Source organism: Triticum aestivum, chromosome 1D (assembly GCF_018294505.1).
Source record: "Triticum aestivum cultivar Chinese Spring chromosome 1D, IWGSC CS RefSeq v2.1, whole genome shotgun sequence".
NCBI classification, from domain to species: Eukaryota; Viridiplantae; Streptophyta; class Magnoliopsida; order Poales; family Poaceae; genus Triticum; species Triticum aestivum.
This window is the reverse complement of record NC_057796.1, coordinates 438808736-438822396: the sequence shown is the minus strand read 5'-3', so window position 1 is coordinate 438822396 and position 13661 is coordinate 438808736. Positions and strand designations below refer to the sequence as shown.

Here is a 13661-nt window from a genome sequence, read left to right as displayed (position 1 = left end):
TGCATACTGCATATAGGTTGACAACACAACATGTGAACTAGTTCATTTCACATAAATTGCATAGTGCATACAAGAGATAAACCACAACATACAGGATACAACAATAGCAGGCCTGGATACAACAAACTGGTTACATCAGGTCTGGGTACATTTGTTCTTAAACACAAAGGCTACAATGCCATAGTAGAACACAGCAGATACATATATCAGATGTTGCATCTACATCTTGAACATACCACCTGCACGGCCATCTGTCCCTGGACCTGCAAATCCATGCCCACCTCCAATGTATGCCCTCTCTGTCCCATCAATTGTACCAGGATAGCAACTAAAAGTGTGACAACGAGCACTGTTGGATTCATCGTCGTAATCGTAAGCAGGCGGCAACTCTGTTAATATTGGGCTCCGATCTATAACCTTTAGAATATGGATCTTCACAACATGCAGAACTGTTGGCTTCTCGAGTGTCAGGTGACTGGAAGGTGGTGAAATTGGCCCGTCAGAGTCTGAGGTTGGATAATCTTCGGGTAGGTCAGGTTCTGGCAGCTCCACTTCATATAACTTGGGCACCTTGCTAGGATTTTTCATCCACGCTTCAACAACGACGAAACAACGATCAGTGGGCTTCACCATCTTAACGAGATCGCCGCCGATACTGCTTACGAGCTTGCCAACAAACTCAACCTCCCATGCTTCTTGCGACAGCCCATCTAAGCTCAACCTAGTTAAAAACTTCAAAGACGACGCCTCGTCACCCATCCCACGGTGCCAACGGCTAAACTGGATCGTCGCTCCGCCGGCGGTAAGCTTACGGGAGTGGTAGATGAGCACCCGAGTGCAATCCTCGCCGGACCGGAACCGCACAAGAAAATCCGCCGGAGGGGAACATACCTCGACCATGATGTGGTCGCGGAAGAGGCTGCATTGTGACTCCAAAGCAGCAACCACCTGTGCTAGCGACACGGGAGGTCGGTGCCCTTCCACTGTACCCACCAGTGCATGACCACGCAACTTCTCCTCCACCCGGTACATCCCCGGCGTGCGCTGGAGCACACAGCGGCCGAACTCAGGCCTCAACTCCGGCACGCCGCGCCTCCAGCCCTCCGCCGGGAAGAAGACACTCCCCTCCCTGTTCTCCGGTCGTCAGCTCTCTCCCTCGAACTGCTCCATCTCGAGCTAAGTGACGGCTGCGGCAGATCGAAAGAGAGGATGAAGTGAGATGAATGCTAGGGTTTGGCACGAATCGGGCTGATTTGGGGATTTTGACTAGGGAGGGGATGCACTATTTGCAAAAAAACCAACCCAAAATACTGATGGGCCCGCATTGCATAAAGGACAAAAAACTGACAATGGGCCCAAGCTGAGTCAGCCAGCCACGTCGGCCCCGTCACGGCTCGAAACGGGATATTGACCAATTTGCTCATAAAACAAACCAAACTGACCACTTTTCCACGTTTTGAAACTTGTGTGACCAATGTGCTCATCTCGAGAGAGTTCGCTGACCAATGGTGCGTTTATCTCTATCTATTTAGATACGAGGTTTGACAATGAAATGAGTTTGTTGCATTCTGATGTTAATTATTTTCCTGAAGAAACCAAGCAGAACATGATAACAAAGTAATCCCTCCGTCCCGCGATGTAAGACATTTTTGCAAGCTGGGAGTATAAGTTATCGGGTTTCTAGCTTTGCTGCTACTATACGCACATGCACATGTGTTTGATATACTAGATAACCTGTCGCGCCATTTGGCGCGCGAGACAAATTTGAAGCAAGAACTAAAAGAGACTACTTTGTTTTTTTTCTAGCAGACAATGTTGATGTATACTCTTTTGCAAAGTGTCGTGGATCTGCATACAAATATTTTTTTTCTCATTTGTAATGTCGTGCTCAATTTTTTTATTCAAATGGCAAGCAAATAAATTTCTTTACTTAGGCTGGAGGCTTGCATGGAATATTTCTTTCTTGAATGCGGATCAAATCATCAATATGCCAGACAGAAGGGAAACCAAATAGCAACGACGAACAATTCAGTTTGCGATTAAGGAAAAGAATTGCTGAATTTCAAACCCGAAAGAAGGAAGCACTAAGTTAGTTTCTGCAAAATAGGAAAATTTGTATTGTTCTAACACTAATAGATTACAGAACAAAATCTGTCCAATAGAAAATTAGGCTTGATGCACTCAATACGCTTTAACGGGCAATAGTGTGGATGGCCTTAGGACTGCACAATCTCTAGGAAGCTATCTATTTATGAACAGAGGTGGTATGAAACAGAGACATGGTCCATGATTTAATCTGTTGATACTAATTACAGCAACATGCACCTGGAGCAAGAGGGGGCACAATCTCGTGTTGTTGCTCTCTGAAATACAGAACACTTTTATATCTCTCAACATGGTGGCTGAAGTAGTATGTTCGACTGGTGGTGAGAAGGATGACCCCGGCTTCCAGCTCACTACACACCGAAAATTGGTAACTTATATCTAGGATTAAACCATTTGGAAGCTCTGTATTATACAATAAAAAAACCGAAAACAAGTTTCACAATGGCAACCTAATTAAGAACATGCTCTCCTCAGTCACATAATCATTTAATGAAAAAACAGAAAGGATCTAGAGCACATCAGACAAGTCTACTGTGATCAGGAGCAGACAAGAACAAGGGACATTCATATTTCATCATCAATACCTCCACTATACACAGCCTGTAAAAAAATATAAAACTTAAAATGTTGTGAAACCAAAAGAAAACACACTGTAAAGAGATGTAAAAGGGACATGCTCATTAAACTTTACAATCTCTTCCAAGGATTTTTTTTTATGAAAAGAAAATGTAATGAGTCTCATTGTCAAGAAACTCGTGATTCTCAATAACAGACCATGATATTAATTTCTGAAGTAACATAATACAAGCTGTACCTTCAAATGTTGCTTGTAGTCGCTTTCTTTTAGAATTTCCTTCATTGACCAGCTTATCCCTGAAATTGGCAAGAAAATCAATTTCATAAGTGAATCTTGTGCAAACCACGAAGAAACAGAATCAAGACACCAAAAGAGAAAACTGGGACAATCAACCCCCACCTTGTACATGACCTTGCACTTCGCCGGTCCTGCAGAATAACAGCGTGCAATGAATGAATAGGAAGATTGATCTTAATTGCACACACAAAAATATTTGTTGGAAGAACTTTTTGCAGGGTAGTGGATTTTCTTGCTTAAAATTTAATGAGAGTGAACAAAATCTAGAAACAAAAAGTACATCACTAAGTTGCGTGTTTCCATGGAGCAGCCGCTGCTTCCCTTTGAGCCACCATAGCCACTGTTTACACATGTGCAGGTTGCCTCTGTCAACAACTCTTATTATCCGCACCTTCCTAGTTCTGAAATTAAAGGAATGCAGCACATAGTTTAAAGATTTAAGAGAATAGTAAACAACTGCAGGTTTCAAAGGTGTGGTAAATTTAACTTGCAAATTTGCATATGTAGACACCCTATAATGTAAAGGATGGCAGTGCCAAAATAACTAAGATACATGCTCTTATCTTATACACTTTAAAACTTGAGAACATGATTGCTGCGGCTTGCCGCGGCGTGTGTATTTTTGTGGGAAAACATGGTAATATGTGCAGAAGTAAAGAACAAATTGCGTGGATGCTTGTTGGCATGTATAAAATCATAAGAGCATGACGGGAGAACCATGATCATGAAATCAAAATAGATGGATTGCTAGTACAAGAAGAGAGTTCAGTTATCACCTCAGCTCACCTGGGAAGAAACAGCAACTTCCATTTCCAAAAGAAAGATATACCTGCATCAACAATTCTTGATCTGTCAAGAATCCGAACAAGGGGAAGTAAGAAAATACCACAAAGATGAAAATGAACAAAAGAATACATACACGTGTGAAGCTGCTGATAATGGAAGTTGACTATCAATAATGTTGTCAGGTTGCTCTTGCTTTCATTCTACTGATGTCCTCTATAGTACCTCGACCACCGAGCAAGTTTGGAAATGGCCAATATTTGTTTTTCTTGTGAAACATTCTTTGAGATCCCCACATTCTAATTTCCACGAATCATTCAGGTAATCTCGGACTGATAAAATTGCATATTAAAATCATGCTTTAGATAAACTGATTGAAACATTGAGAGAAATCAAATAATAGGTGCAGCAGTAGCAACCTACCATGCTTCTCCCTATCTGTCAGCAGATCCAACCACCACAAGGTCCAATCAGAAGCCCCAACTCACTTGCAATTTACAATCCATTTCCTACATCAAATTAGAGAAATAAACTGGAATCACCGGACCACCAACTATAACAATCAGTGTTATAGATTTTCTTCACTTATGTGAAATAGGAATTTCATGTTGTTCCTCTTGCAAATTGAGAGAAATCAAATAATAGGTGCAGCAGTAGCAACATATCATGCTTCTCCCTATCTGTCAGCAGATCCAACCACCACAAGGTCCAATCAGAAGCCCCAACTCACTTGCAATTTACAATCCATTTCCTACATCAAATTAGAGAAATAAACTGGAATCGCCAGACCACCAACTATAACAATCAGTGTTATAGATTTTCTTCACTTATGTGAAATAGGAATTTCATGTTGTTCCTCTTGCAAATCAGGATAAAGCACTGCATGCATTTAATAAACTTTCATGTACGGAAAATTAGAGAATGCGCAGGGTCGCTAAGAGTCATCTATTACTATTAGCACAGCCACAATAGTGCAATTATTCATAGAATATTAGCATAATTATGTGGCAAATGTTCTCTTAACTAAATACGTTGGATTTCATAAATTTAAAGCTGCAAGGAGAGGAATGGATGGATGAATTCGCAAGAGGAAATGGAAGTATGAGTCCTTCAGATGCATGGAAGAAAGGCAAACTGGAAGACCACAAACACAATACGTGTCGCTCCATTAGAACTAACCTGTGAATCAAATCTTTTAGAATCAGTATATCTGTAAATCTTATGACTGAAAGAAGGGCCATGCCTGTGAAAGCTTCTCCAATGACAATGCCTGACACAAAATTCCTCTCCATGGGATGTAGCTGATAGGTGTGGTATACACAAATTTCCTCTCCTTGCAGCGGAAGACAATGTTAAGATGGGGAGAGACCGCAACACCAACAAGTTCTCCAAATAAAGAAAGATTAGTCGTGAATAGAGCATCCATGTGAATCAAAACTCTACAATAATCCCCTAAGCCTTTTCATTCTTGCAACCTATGTACACCCAGAGAACAAAAGAGTGCTCATATCATACTGAAAACGCATGTAAGATTATATCTACATGCACGCATATATCTTCAACCAAAGCAAAGCAACTCATACATTGCACATGATATCCCTGTAAGGATGTGCCAAGAAAATCGAGAACTAATATCAAGCAAGGAAAAAAGCATGAGTTCCAGATTTAGTGAGGTGAGACAGGGTTGACCTGTAACTCAACAATCATTGAAAGAAAACTTACATGTAAATTAGTTTGTGCCTGCTGCATCATACAAATGAAAATTGTAACCAACTTCCTCCCTGAAGTAAAATCCACATCCAAACTCTGGAATCAAATCAGAAATTAAGATGGGAGAGGAACGAAAAATAAATAGATGTGAATGATCTTCACAGAAAACGAAAGGAATCACACTTGCAGGATGGAGGAACAGTGTGGAGGAAGATCTCACCTGGTACTCACGCCCTCTGCTCGCCATTTACGCGGGTAGGAGGCACCAGGACGGGGGCAGGAAAAGATGCAGCCTAGCACCATCCTAAAGAGTGTGCGCTGCCGGTGGAGCCCAGGCCTCACCCTTTCCTGCTCCTCCCACGGCGGCGACCTCCGCCCGATCTAGCATCGGTCGATCCACCGCCGGGACGCCCGGATCTTCACTTCCTCCTCCAGATCCCGCATCTCTCCTCTTCCTCCAAATCCGGGGCTGGCTTGCACGGGGGGAGAGAGGGGTTAGCGAGAGAGAGAGAGAGGAGGGCGACGAGGAGGGGGAGGCGAGTGGGACGGGAGGCGCCCGCATCTCTCCTCTTCCTCCAGATCCGGGGCTGGCTTGCACGGGGGGAGAGAGGGGTCAGCGAGAGAGAGAGAGGAGGGCGACGAGGAGGGGGAGGCGAGTGGGACGGGAGGCGGCGGCGAGGGTTTCTCCAGGGGAGCGGCTGCGATTTATACCCCTGCACATAAAAAGACTAAAATGCCCTCGGCGGGGTTTAAAATTTACAGGCGGTGGTACCAATTTAGGGGCGACGTGGAGGGCTTCGTTCTGCCTAGCAGTATAGGAGGGTTTATATGTTCAATTGTCTGAACTGACTGCCCAGGTGAACTACGGCAACTTCATGCATGGACTGATGAAGGAGAATGTCCAACTCAACAGTAAAGTACTTTCAGAGCTGTCGATGAAGGAGAATTGTATCTCGCACTGCATTCCCTGGGAACAGGCCGCCTGCCAAGAAGGAAGTATTCTATAAACAATTCCTCCCTCGACAATTCAGCCTACTAGTCCAAACCTACCAAAACCTTGTGACGAACTCTTGTGATAGGGCTATGTATCAACATCACGTTATTCAGTCTGTTAGCCTGTTGAACAGAGGTGTACTGCACTTCCTATAAATCCAGTAGAGCGGAAATTTAAACCATGTAAAAAAAGATGTGGTTATTTTGGGCAGACAGTTTTTCTTCCTATTTTGAACAGAGGTGTACTGAACTTCTGAAGTCATGTAGTCCTTATGAAGGTATGCTGAATAGTCCTTGAATACCCACTGCGTGTTGATTTCTATGTATGCCCTTCTCGCTGGCAGTATTTCATGCATGGCTCTGCAGTTCTGTTTATTTATGTAGTACATCCTTTTGCATGCCTGCCTCTGTAACCCTGCTGCTTTGAGCTAATTCCCCCTTCTCCTGAGAATCGCCGATCTCCTTGGGATCTTTCAGCAACCAGAAGCTATGGTTCTTGAGTTCAAACTGCCGTTATCATGTTTTGCAGATAAATGGTAAGGCTGGGAGCGACCTTCACCAGGCATCATTTGCTAGCATGGCTGATTTGATAACAAGTTAGAAAAGGACTACAAATGATACTGGCAGAAAATAGCTGGAAGCAAATTGTACTTAAGTCTAAAATAAGTTGTACTGAAAGATTTCAAGTTGTCTCACACACGGACACACCCACACAAGGGCTCAACAATTGTACTGAAGTCTCAACAGCCCATACACACATACAGTACATTACTACAACAAAGTTCAGCACACACCGCCGTCCCATGCAAAGTCACGGACGGCTGCCCTCAGTTGTCGACCTGAGCCGCTCCGTCAGTGACCGGGACGCCGTCGCCGTCTTTGTTCACTGCCTCTAGCGCTGCCTCCGACGCCCGCTTCTTCTCCTCGGCGAGACGGCCGGCTCTACGCCAGTGGTCCCTGGTGTAGAAGTGACTGATCATGCCGCGCTTGTCGCAGCCGTGCACGCCACACAGACCGCACGAGAGGCTGTGGTCTGCCTGGCGCAGCGTGACGAACAGCTTGCCCTCCACCTTGATGTTATAGTCCTCGCCGGTCACGGCGGCGCCTCCGTCGATCTCCACGGCATCAGCTTTCTCTTGTTCTTCAGCTTTGGCAGCACCATCTCCGGCCCCTGCAGCTTCATCTACTTCCATGGGGGCCACGGAGGAGAAACGGGCGCAGACCGGGGCGGCGACATCCACTTGAGGCGTTGCCGATGACACTACCACCTCCATCTCTTCCGCTGTTGGTTTCTTCACGGAGTCATCGCTGCCTTTGACAATGATGTTGGCGGCTTCCTTAGATGAGCTGCCCATCGTGTCGTCGGCGGCGGCGGCCTTCTTCACCCCCTGTCCTGCCGATGACAAAGCTACCTCCATCTCTCCCGCTGTTGGTTTCTTCACAGAGTCATCGCTGCCGTTGACAACGATGGAGGTGGCTTCCTTGGATGAGCTGCCGATCGTGCCGCCGGCGGCGGCGGCAGCGGCCTTCATCACCCCCTGTCCTGCCGATGACACAGCTACCTCCATCTCTCCCGCTGCTGGTTTCTTCACTGAGTCATCGCTGCCATTGACGATGATGGAGGCGGTTTCCTTGGATGGGCTGCCGATCGTGGCGGCGGCGGCGGCAGCCTTCTTCACCCCCTGTCCTGCCGATGACACAGCTACCTCCATCTCTCCCGCTGCTGGTTTCTTCACCGAGTCATCACTGCCATTGACGACGATGGAGGCGGCTTCCTTGGATGGGCTGCCGATCGTGGCGGCGGCGGCGGCAGCCTTCTTCACCCCCTGTCCTGCACCGGCGTCAACGGTGGCTTTCTGTTTGTTGATGTGCTTCCTGCCGGACAGGTGAGTCTGCATGACACACTCCGACGGGGCCTTGACATCGCAGAGCTCGCACAGCAGGATACCGCCGTCCAGTCGGCGCACGTCATTGGCCTCCATGGGCACAATTTCTGAGCCTGACCCGTTGCCACATGCACCGACACCAACTGCAGCCACCTTCGCCTTGTTGGTGTGCTTCCTGCCGGACAGGTGAGACTGCATGGCGCACTCCGATGGCACCTTCACGTTGCAGACCTCGCACAGCAGGGAGCCGCCGTCCACCCGGCCCACGTCATTGGCCCCCGCGGGCACCATTTCTGATCCTGGCCCGTCGCCACCAGCAGCCGTCGCTGCCGGTGGTTCCACGGCTTCGCACTGCTTCTGCTTGGCCTGCTTGGAGACGTGCTTGGTCCCCTGTAGGTGGCACATCATGGTAACGATGTCGGCGGTCTGCACGTCGCACACCTCGCAGAGGATGGAGCCGTTCAGCTGCACCACCTCGCACAATGTCCCGGAGTTGGTCAGCATATGGAACTTCCTCGGCGTGTAGCCACCTTCCACCTCTGCGTCTTCCTCCGCTTCCCCAGGCGCAAGCGAGGCTGCCATCTTCATGTGAGCCTTCCCTTTGAGGTGATCCTTCATGCCCTTCTCGCTGGTTGCCGTGCAGGTCAAGTCTCGCTTCTGATTCTTGCTGCTTGGCCCGGCTGAAAGGGTGGATGCGGCTGGGACAACGTCGGAGTTCTTCCGCTTGGCCGGTAGCACGGCTGCTGATGCATTTGGTTTTGAGCAGACCTGCATGAACAAATACAAACTCCACTAAGCAGACACTCGTTTAGGTTATGGAGACCTGAGGAAGAACAGAGGCAAAATCCCTCATCGTAACAAAAATGGTGTATTCAGACATATGCCACTAATGTTTTCATAGCTCTGTGCTAGTGCCATCTCAGTCCCTTTTCTGTCACTCTCTACTTCTCTGACCATGCGATGTTTCATGTTTTGCTGTCAAACCGTTCAAATCGATCAACCTTGGCTGGTTTTTCCCGATCACGTCTTGAGAAATGACAAGATGTCAAAACATAACGTCGGATAAAACCAAACAAGGTTGATCAATTCGAACCGTTTGAAGGGACAGTGCAAAACCAAAACATCACATGGCCAGGGAAGGAGAGATTGACAGGAAAGGGACTGAGATGGCACTAGCACAAAACTTGGAAAGACACTAGTGGCACATCCCTCGCTGCAACATTGATAGTGGAATTTCCTGAAATACCAAGTTTTTGAAGTGGCATTGACGATGAATCTATATTTTTGAACTAAAACAGAGTACATCTGAACCTTATACACCCTAAAGATATGAAATTTCAGAAAAATATGATATAAATCAGATGCAATTTGGGATGGATACAAGTATGCGCGTGCAAACTTTAAAACTTAAATATGACTGTATGAGACCTAGATGAAAAAGGAACGGTGTAAGTTACAAGTCATATTTAAGTTTTAAATTTTAGATGCATATATTTGTACCCATCCTCTATGAGCATGATTTATTTGGTATTTTATCAAACTTCTAATATATTTTTTAGACGTATAAGGCTATAGGGTTCATATGTCCCTAGGTTTAGAAAATCCCTTCTCGCAAGCTCCCATGCTTCTCACGCCTCTTAATGTTCAAAGATAATGGAAGAATGCAAACATTTTACTAGACTAGAAATTAGCACCAAAGACATTTGTAAGGACATATACAATTGGTTTCTCAGCAATCATGCTTAAATAGCCTTTGAGACCTCGAAAATCCAATTCGGTGCCCAGGCTCATCTGCACCCGGTCAGAAAAAAAGTCAAAACAAATACTAAAAAAATTCAAAAAAATCTAATTTTTTTTGTGTGATAGAAAATTGTATGCGTGAGGTTTGCTTCAAATTTCAACTTATTTGGACATCTGAGTAGCTCTCAGCAAAAAAAAAACAAATCGGGTCAGAACAGTGTGTGAAATGAGAGTTGCTCAGATGTCCAAATGAGGTGAAATTTGGAACGTACCTCACGCATAAACTTATCCACCACACAAAAAAAGTTGGAATTGTTTGAATTTTTTTAGTATTTGTTTTTATTTTTTCGTCAAAGAGGGTGCAGATGAGTTCGGGAGCAGAAACGCCCCACTCCGACCTCTTTATATATGTTCTAGAAATCATGATACACTTTGGCCTTGTATTATTAATGGATTTGCGGTTTGGGCCCTTTTGTATACAAAAGAACGAGCACTTTACACTAATAGTATCTGAATAATACCTACTATCAAGCATATAAGACCCTCTCCAACTTTGAGCCTAACTTCAACAATAAATTTGACTAATAAAATGTCAGCTATATGCCACAAAAACTATAGCATTTGAAACTTCTTTCAGGTACAAAATTAGTGATATATTTTTTGTGGCATACAACTCAGATTTTATTAGTCAAATTTGTAGTCAAAGTTAGGCTCAAAATTTGAGGGGGTGTTACATATTTGTAAGGAGGCAGTATTGTGGTCAATAAATGAGTTGGAAAGACAACCGATTCAAGTAGCTTCATATAAATTATGAATATTATAGTTAACAACACTGCAGTAAAACACATATATTGTTTTGTTGAATTTGGGTAGTGTTGGCAAAGTCCAAACCATATTCCTTACCCCATTCTCCTTAGGATATAGCTGCGCGATCATGGCAGTCTTCCTCATATGAATTTTCCCTTTGAGGTGATCTTGCATGTTCTTCTGACTGCTTGCTGTGATGCCGCAGACCGTGCAGTTCAAGCCCAAGTTGTCGCACCTTTTTTCAGCAAGAGCCATCGAAGCAACAGCAACACTAGGGTTTTTCCCCTTGGCCGGTAAGGCTGGCGACCCATTTACCTTCAAGCTGAACTGCATCAGACACAAACACCGGTCAATTCTTTGACACATATAAGAAATAATCTTATGTCTCGCAAATGACAAAAACTATCAATAGGAAAAAAACTTGTTGAAGGTTAGTACGAATTATTTGTATTTGGTAACAAGATGACATGTAAAGCTTTAGCTTGGATTGTTGCAAGTCTTACCAGTTACCACCAGATATATATACATCTCTGTAGATTTAGAATTGTTTTATGTATTCATAGTGAAATCAGAAGACCTATTTGTGTTGCTCAAAATGTGTGATTTACTGGTGTTACAAGTTTCACCTAACCAAGCCACTCTACCTAACTGGGCTGTAAAATATAGGTAATTCAAGAATACTAGTGAATACTGAATACGATGACATTATCAGTAGGGCATCAAGGTGTCAAGAAAAAAGAATTAGAGTGGCCTGGGCTATGGACTCAAGCCCAGACAGCATATGTGTTCATGTATTCAAAACAAACACGAATTCATATATACTTGAATATGAAATGTAAGGCTAGTACAGTACGAATCAAAACACAATTCAGGACAGTTTGATTCTGAGATCCATATAACTTATGCAGTAGCAAGATATTATGATGCTTTTAACATCACATTATATAGAACGCTTGAGTGTTATTATATCTGAATTTGTTTCACCTAAAGAACAAGAATCAAAGTTGGTTCAACCAATTAGATATTGGACATCAGAGATGAAACAATACTTTGCATTCCGTATTTCAGTACGGAGATATAAAACTGAAATGTGTATACATGCTGCATTTTATTACCGCATCCTCCTCTGGTTGACCTGTTCCAGGCAATGGCTGCGCATGTTTAGCGGCCTTCTTCCCGTGGCTCTTCCCTCCGAGGTGCTCTTGCAGGGCAACCTCGCTGGTTGCCGTGATGTTGCACACCGTGCAAGTCAGATCTGGCTTCGGCTTCTTGCTTCCCGTGGCCGCCAAAACAGCAGATGTATCATGTACATCAGGGTTTTTCCGCTTGCCTGGCACAGCAGCAGACACGTCTACTATCGACCCGGCCTGCACAGACTGGAGAAGAACACAGATATTAGAATGGTTAGGGCATAAAAAAGAGCCGGAGACCTAGATTCAAAAGGTTGAATCCTCAGAGCAGCAAAAGGTTGAATCCTCAGATCAGCAAACCCCATGAAAGTATGGCGCCACCGTCTTCAGCGATGGCACCGCCCTATGTTCCGACCCGCCGGCCAGCCCCACGAGCAACCTGGCGCGCTCCTCCATGAGCTCACGGCGAACCTCGGCCTCGAGCGCCATGGCCTCCGCCTCCTCCCGCAGGATCCGCGCCCTTATCCTCTCCTTCGCCGCCCGGCGCCGCAGCTCGTCCGGATCAGACGCCGGCGGCGGCGAGTTCTCCCCGTGGTACCCCGCGCCGTCCCCGCCGACAAGAACATTAGGCATGCGCGTGGCTTCGCCCAAGGGAATAAGATGATCAGCGGGAGAGAGGCATGAAGAACCAAGAGCTGGCAGTAAACAGGGAGGAGAGCTCACCTGCCGTCTCGGAGTTGGCCGACGTAGCAGCGGCCCCCGCCGACGGACAGCGCTCGTCGCCGGCGCGGTAGTGGAACTCCATGGCGAGGCCTCGTGATCTGGGGTTCTGGGGGTTTTGCTGGATCGGAAGGCGTCCGGTCGGTCCTGGATGTTGTGCCGCTGCGCCTGCGCGAGAGAAACGTGAGTCCTCGACTATAAACGCTCTCGATGTGTTGGAAACGGTTACGGTAAAATCCAAGACCCCCAGCTGATCCCCCGCGTACGATTGAAATCTTTGGAAGGATCCGACTGAGCCAGGGAATTAATGCTGATTTTCTTTATTTTTGGCAAGTCATGATTTGCTTCCACCAAATAAATATAGAAATTAATGCTTTCAAGATTTACGTTAGAAGCTCCATTTTCAGTTTTTTTAGGCTGGAAATACCTAGAGTGATTTATCTACTGTGCACAAGATAGCTTTTCTATCTATACGAAAACTAAAGGTATCTCCAACGCCAACCGCGAATTTTCTTCCGCATCCGTCCACGGAGAGACGGAGACCGGTCTGCGGACATAGATGCGGTAAGCCGTCATCCAACGCTGCCCGCATACATCCGGCCAACAATTCAAACTAATTGGACGAAACTCGATCAAGCCGGGCGAATTTCATTGAAATTCGGACATAATTTACATAAAAGGTTGATATTTCGACCGTTTAACAAAAGAAAAACTAAAAAAACCCTAAACCATATACCGGACGACCACCTCGTATGCGTGGTATCCATCCCTGCCACACCGCCATCTCCGTCGGTGCCGTCGTCATCGTGGTGGTGGTCCCTCCAACGGCAGAACAGCGTCGGAGGACTGCGGTAGCCTTGTCCGGAGGCTGCCTGCCGCTCGCGGAGGAGCCTCACCGCCTCCCGCTGCGCC

At 45.8% G+C, this 13661-nt stretch overlaps 1 protein-coding gene and 1 long non-coding RNA gene across 6 annotated transcripts; both read right to left on the bottom strand.

The window, feature by feature from the left end:
• Positions 1 to 2176: 2176 nt before the first annotated feature.
• Positions 2177 to 6138, bottom strand: LOC123173577 (uncharacterized). 5 transcript variants are annotated; one of them, XR_006486372.1, is made up of 10 exons: positions 5694 to 6138; positions 5486 to 5569; positions 4943 to 5149; positions 4187 to 4514; positions 3900 to 4095; positions 3757 to 3809; positions 3261 to 3381; positions 3083 to 3111; positions 2921 to 2979; positions 2177 to 2456 (listed from the first exon to the last, which is right to left on the bottom strand). It is a non-coding gene; the product is annotated as an uncharacterized lncRNA (long non-coding RNA). The 5 variants fall into 5 exon arrangements; XR_006486361.1 differs by having other exon boundaries at positions 4943 to 5096; XR_006486355.1 differs by having other exon boundaries at positions 2177 to 2706; positions 4943 to 5569.
• A 973-nt stretch (positions 6139 to 7111) lies between these two features.
• On the bottom strand, positions 7112 to 12905 carry LOC123173561 (uncharacterized). The gene is made up of 5 exons (XM_044589933.1): positions 12753 to 12905; positions 12390 to 12670; positions 12015 to 12275; positions 10996 to 11226; positions 7112 to 9120 (listed from the first exon to the last, which is right to left on the bottom strand). The coding sequence occupies exons 1-5, from the start codon at positions 12832 to 12834 to the stop codon at positions 7294 to 7296; spliced, it is 2682 nt and encodes an 893-aa protein (XP_044445868.1). The 5' UTR covers positions 12835 to 12905; the 3' UTR covers positions 7112 to 7293.
• Between the last annotated feature and the right edge of the window lie 756 nt (positions 12906 to 13661).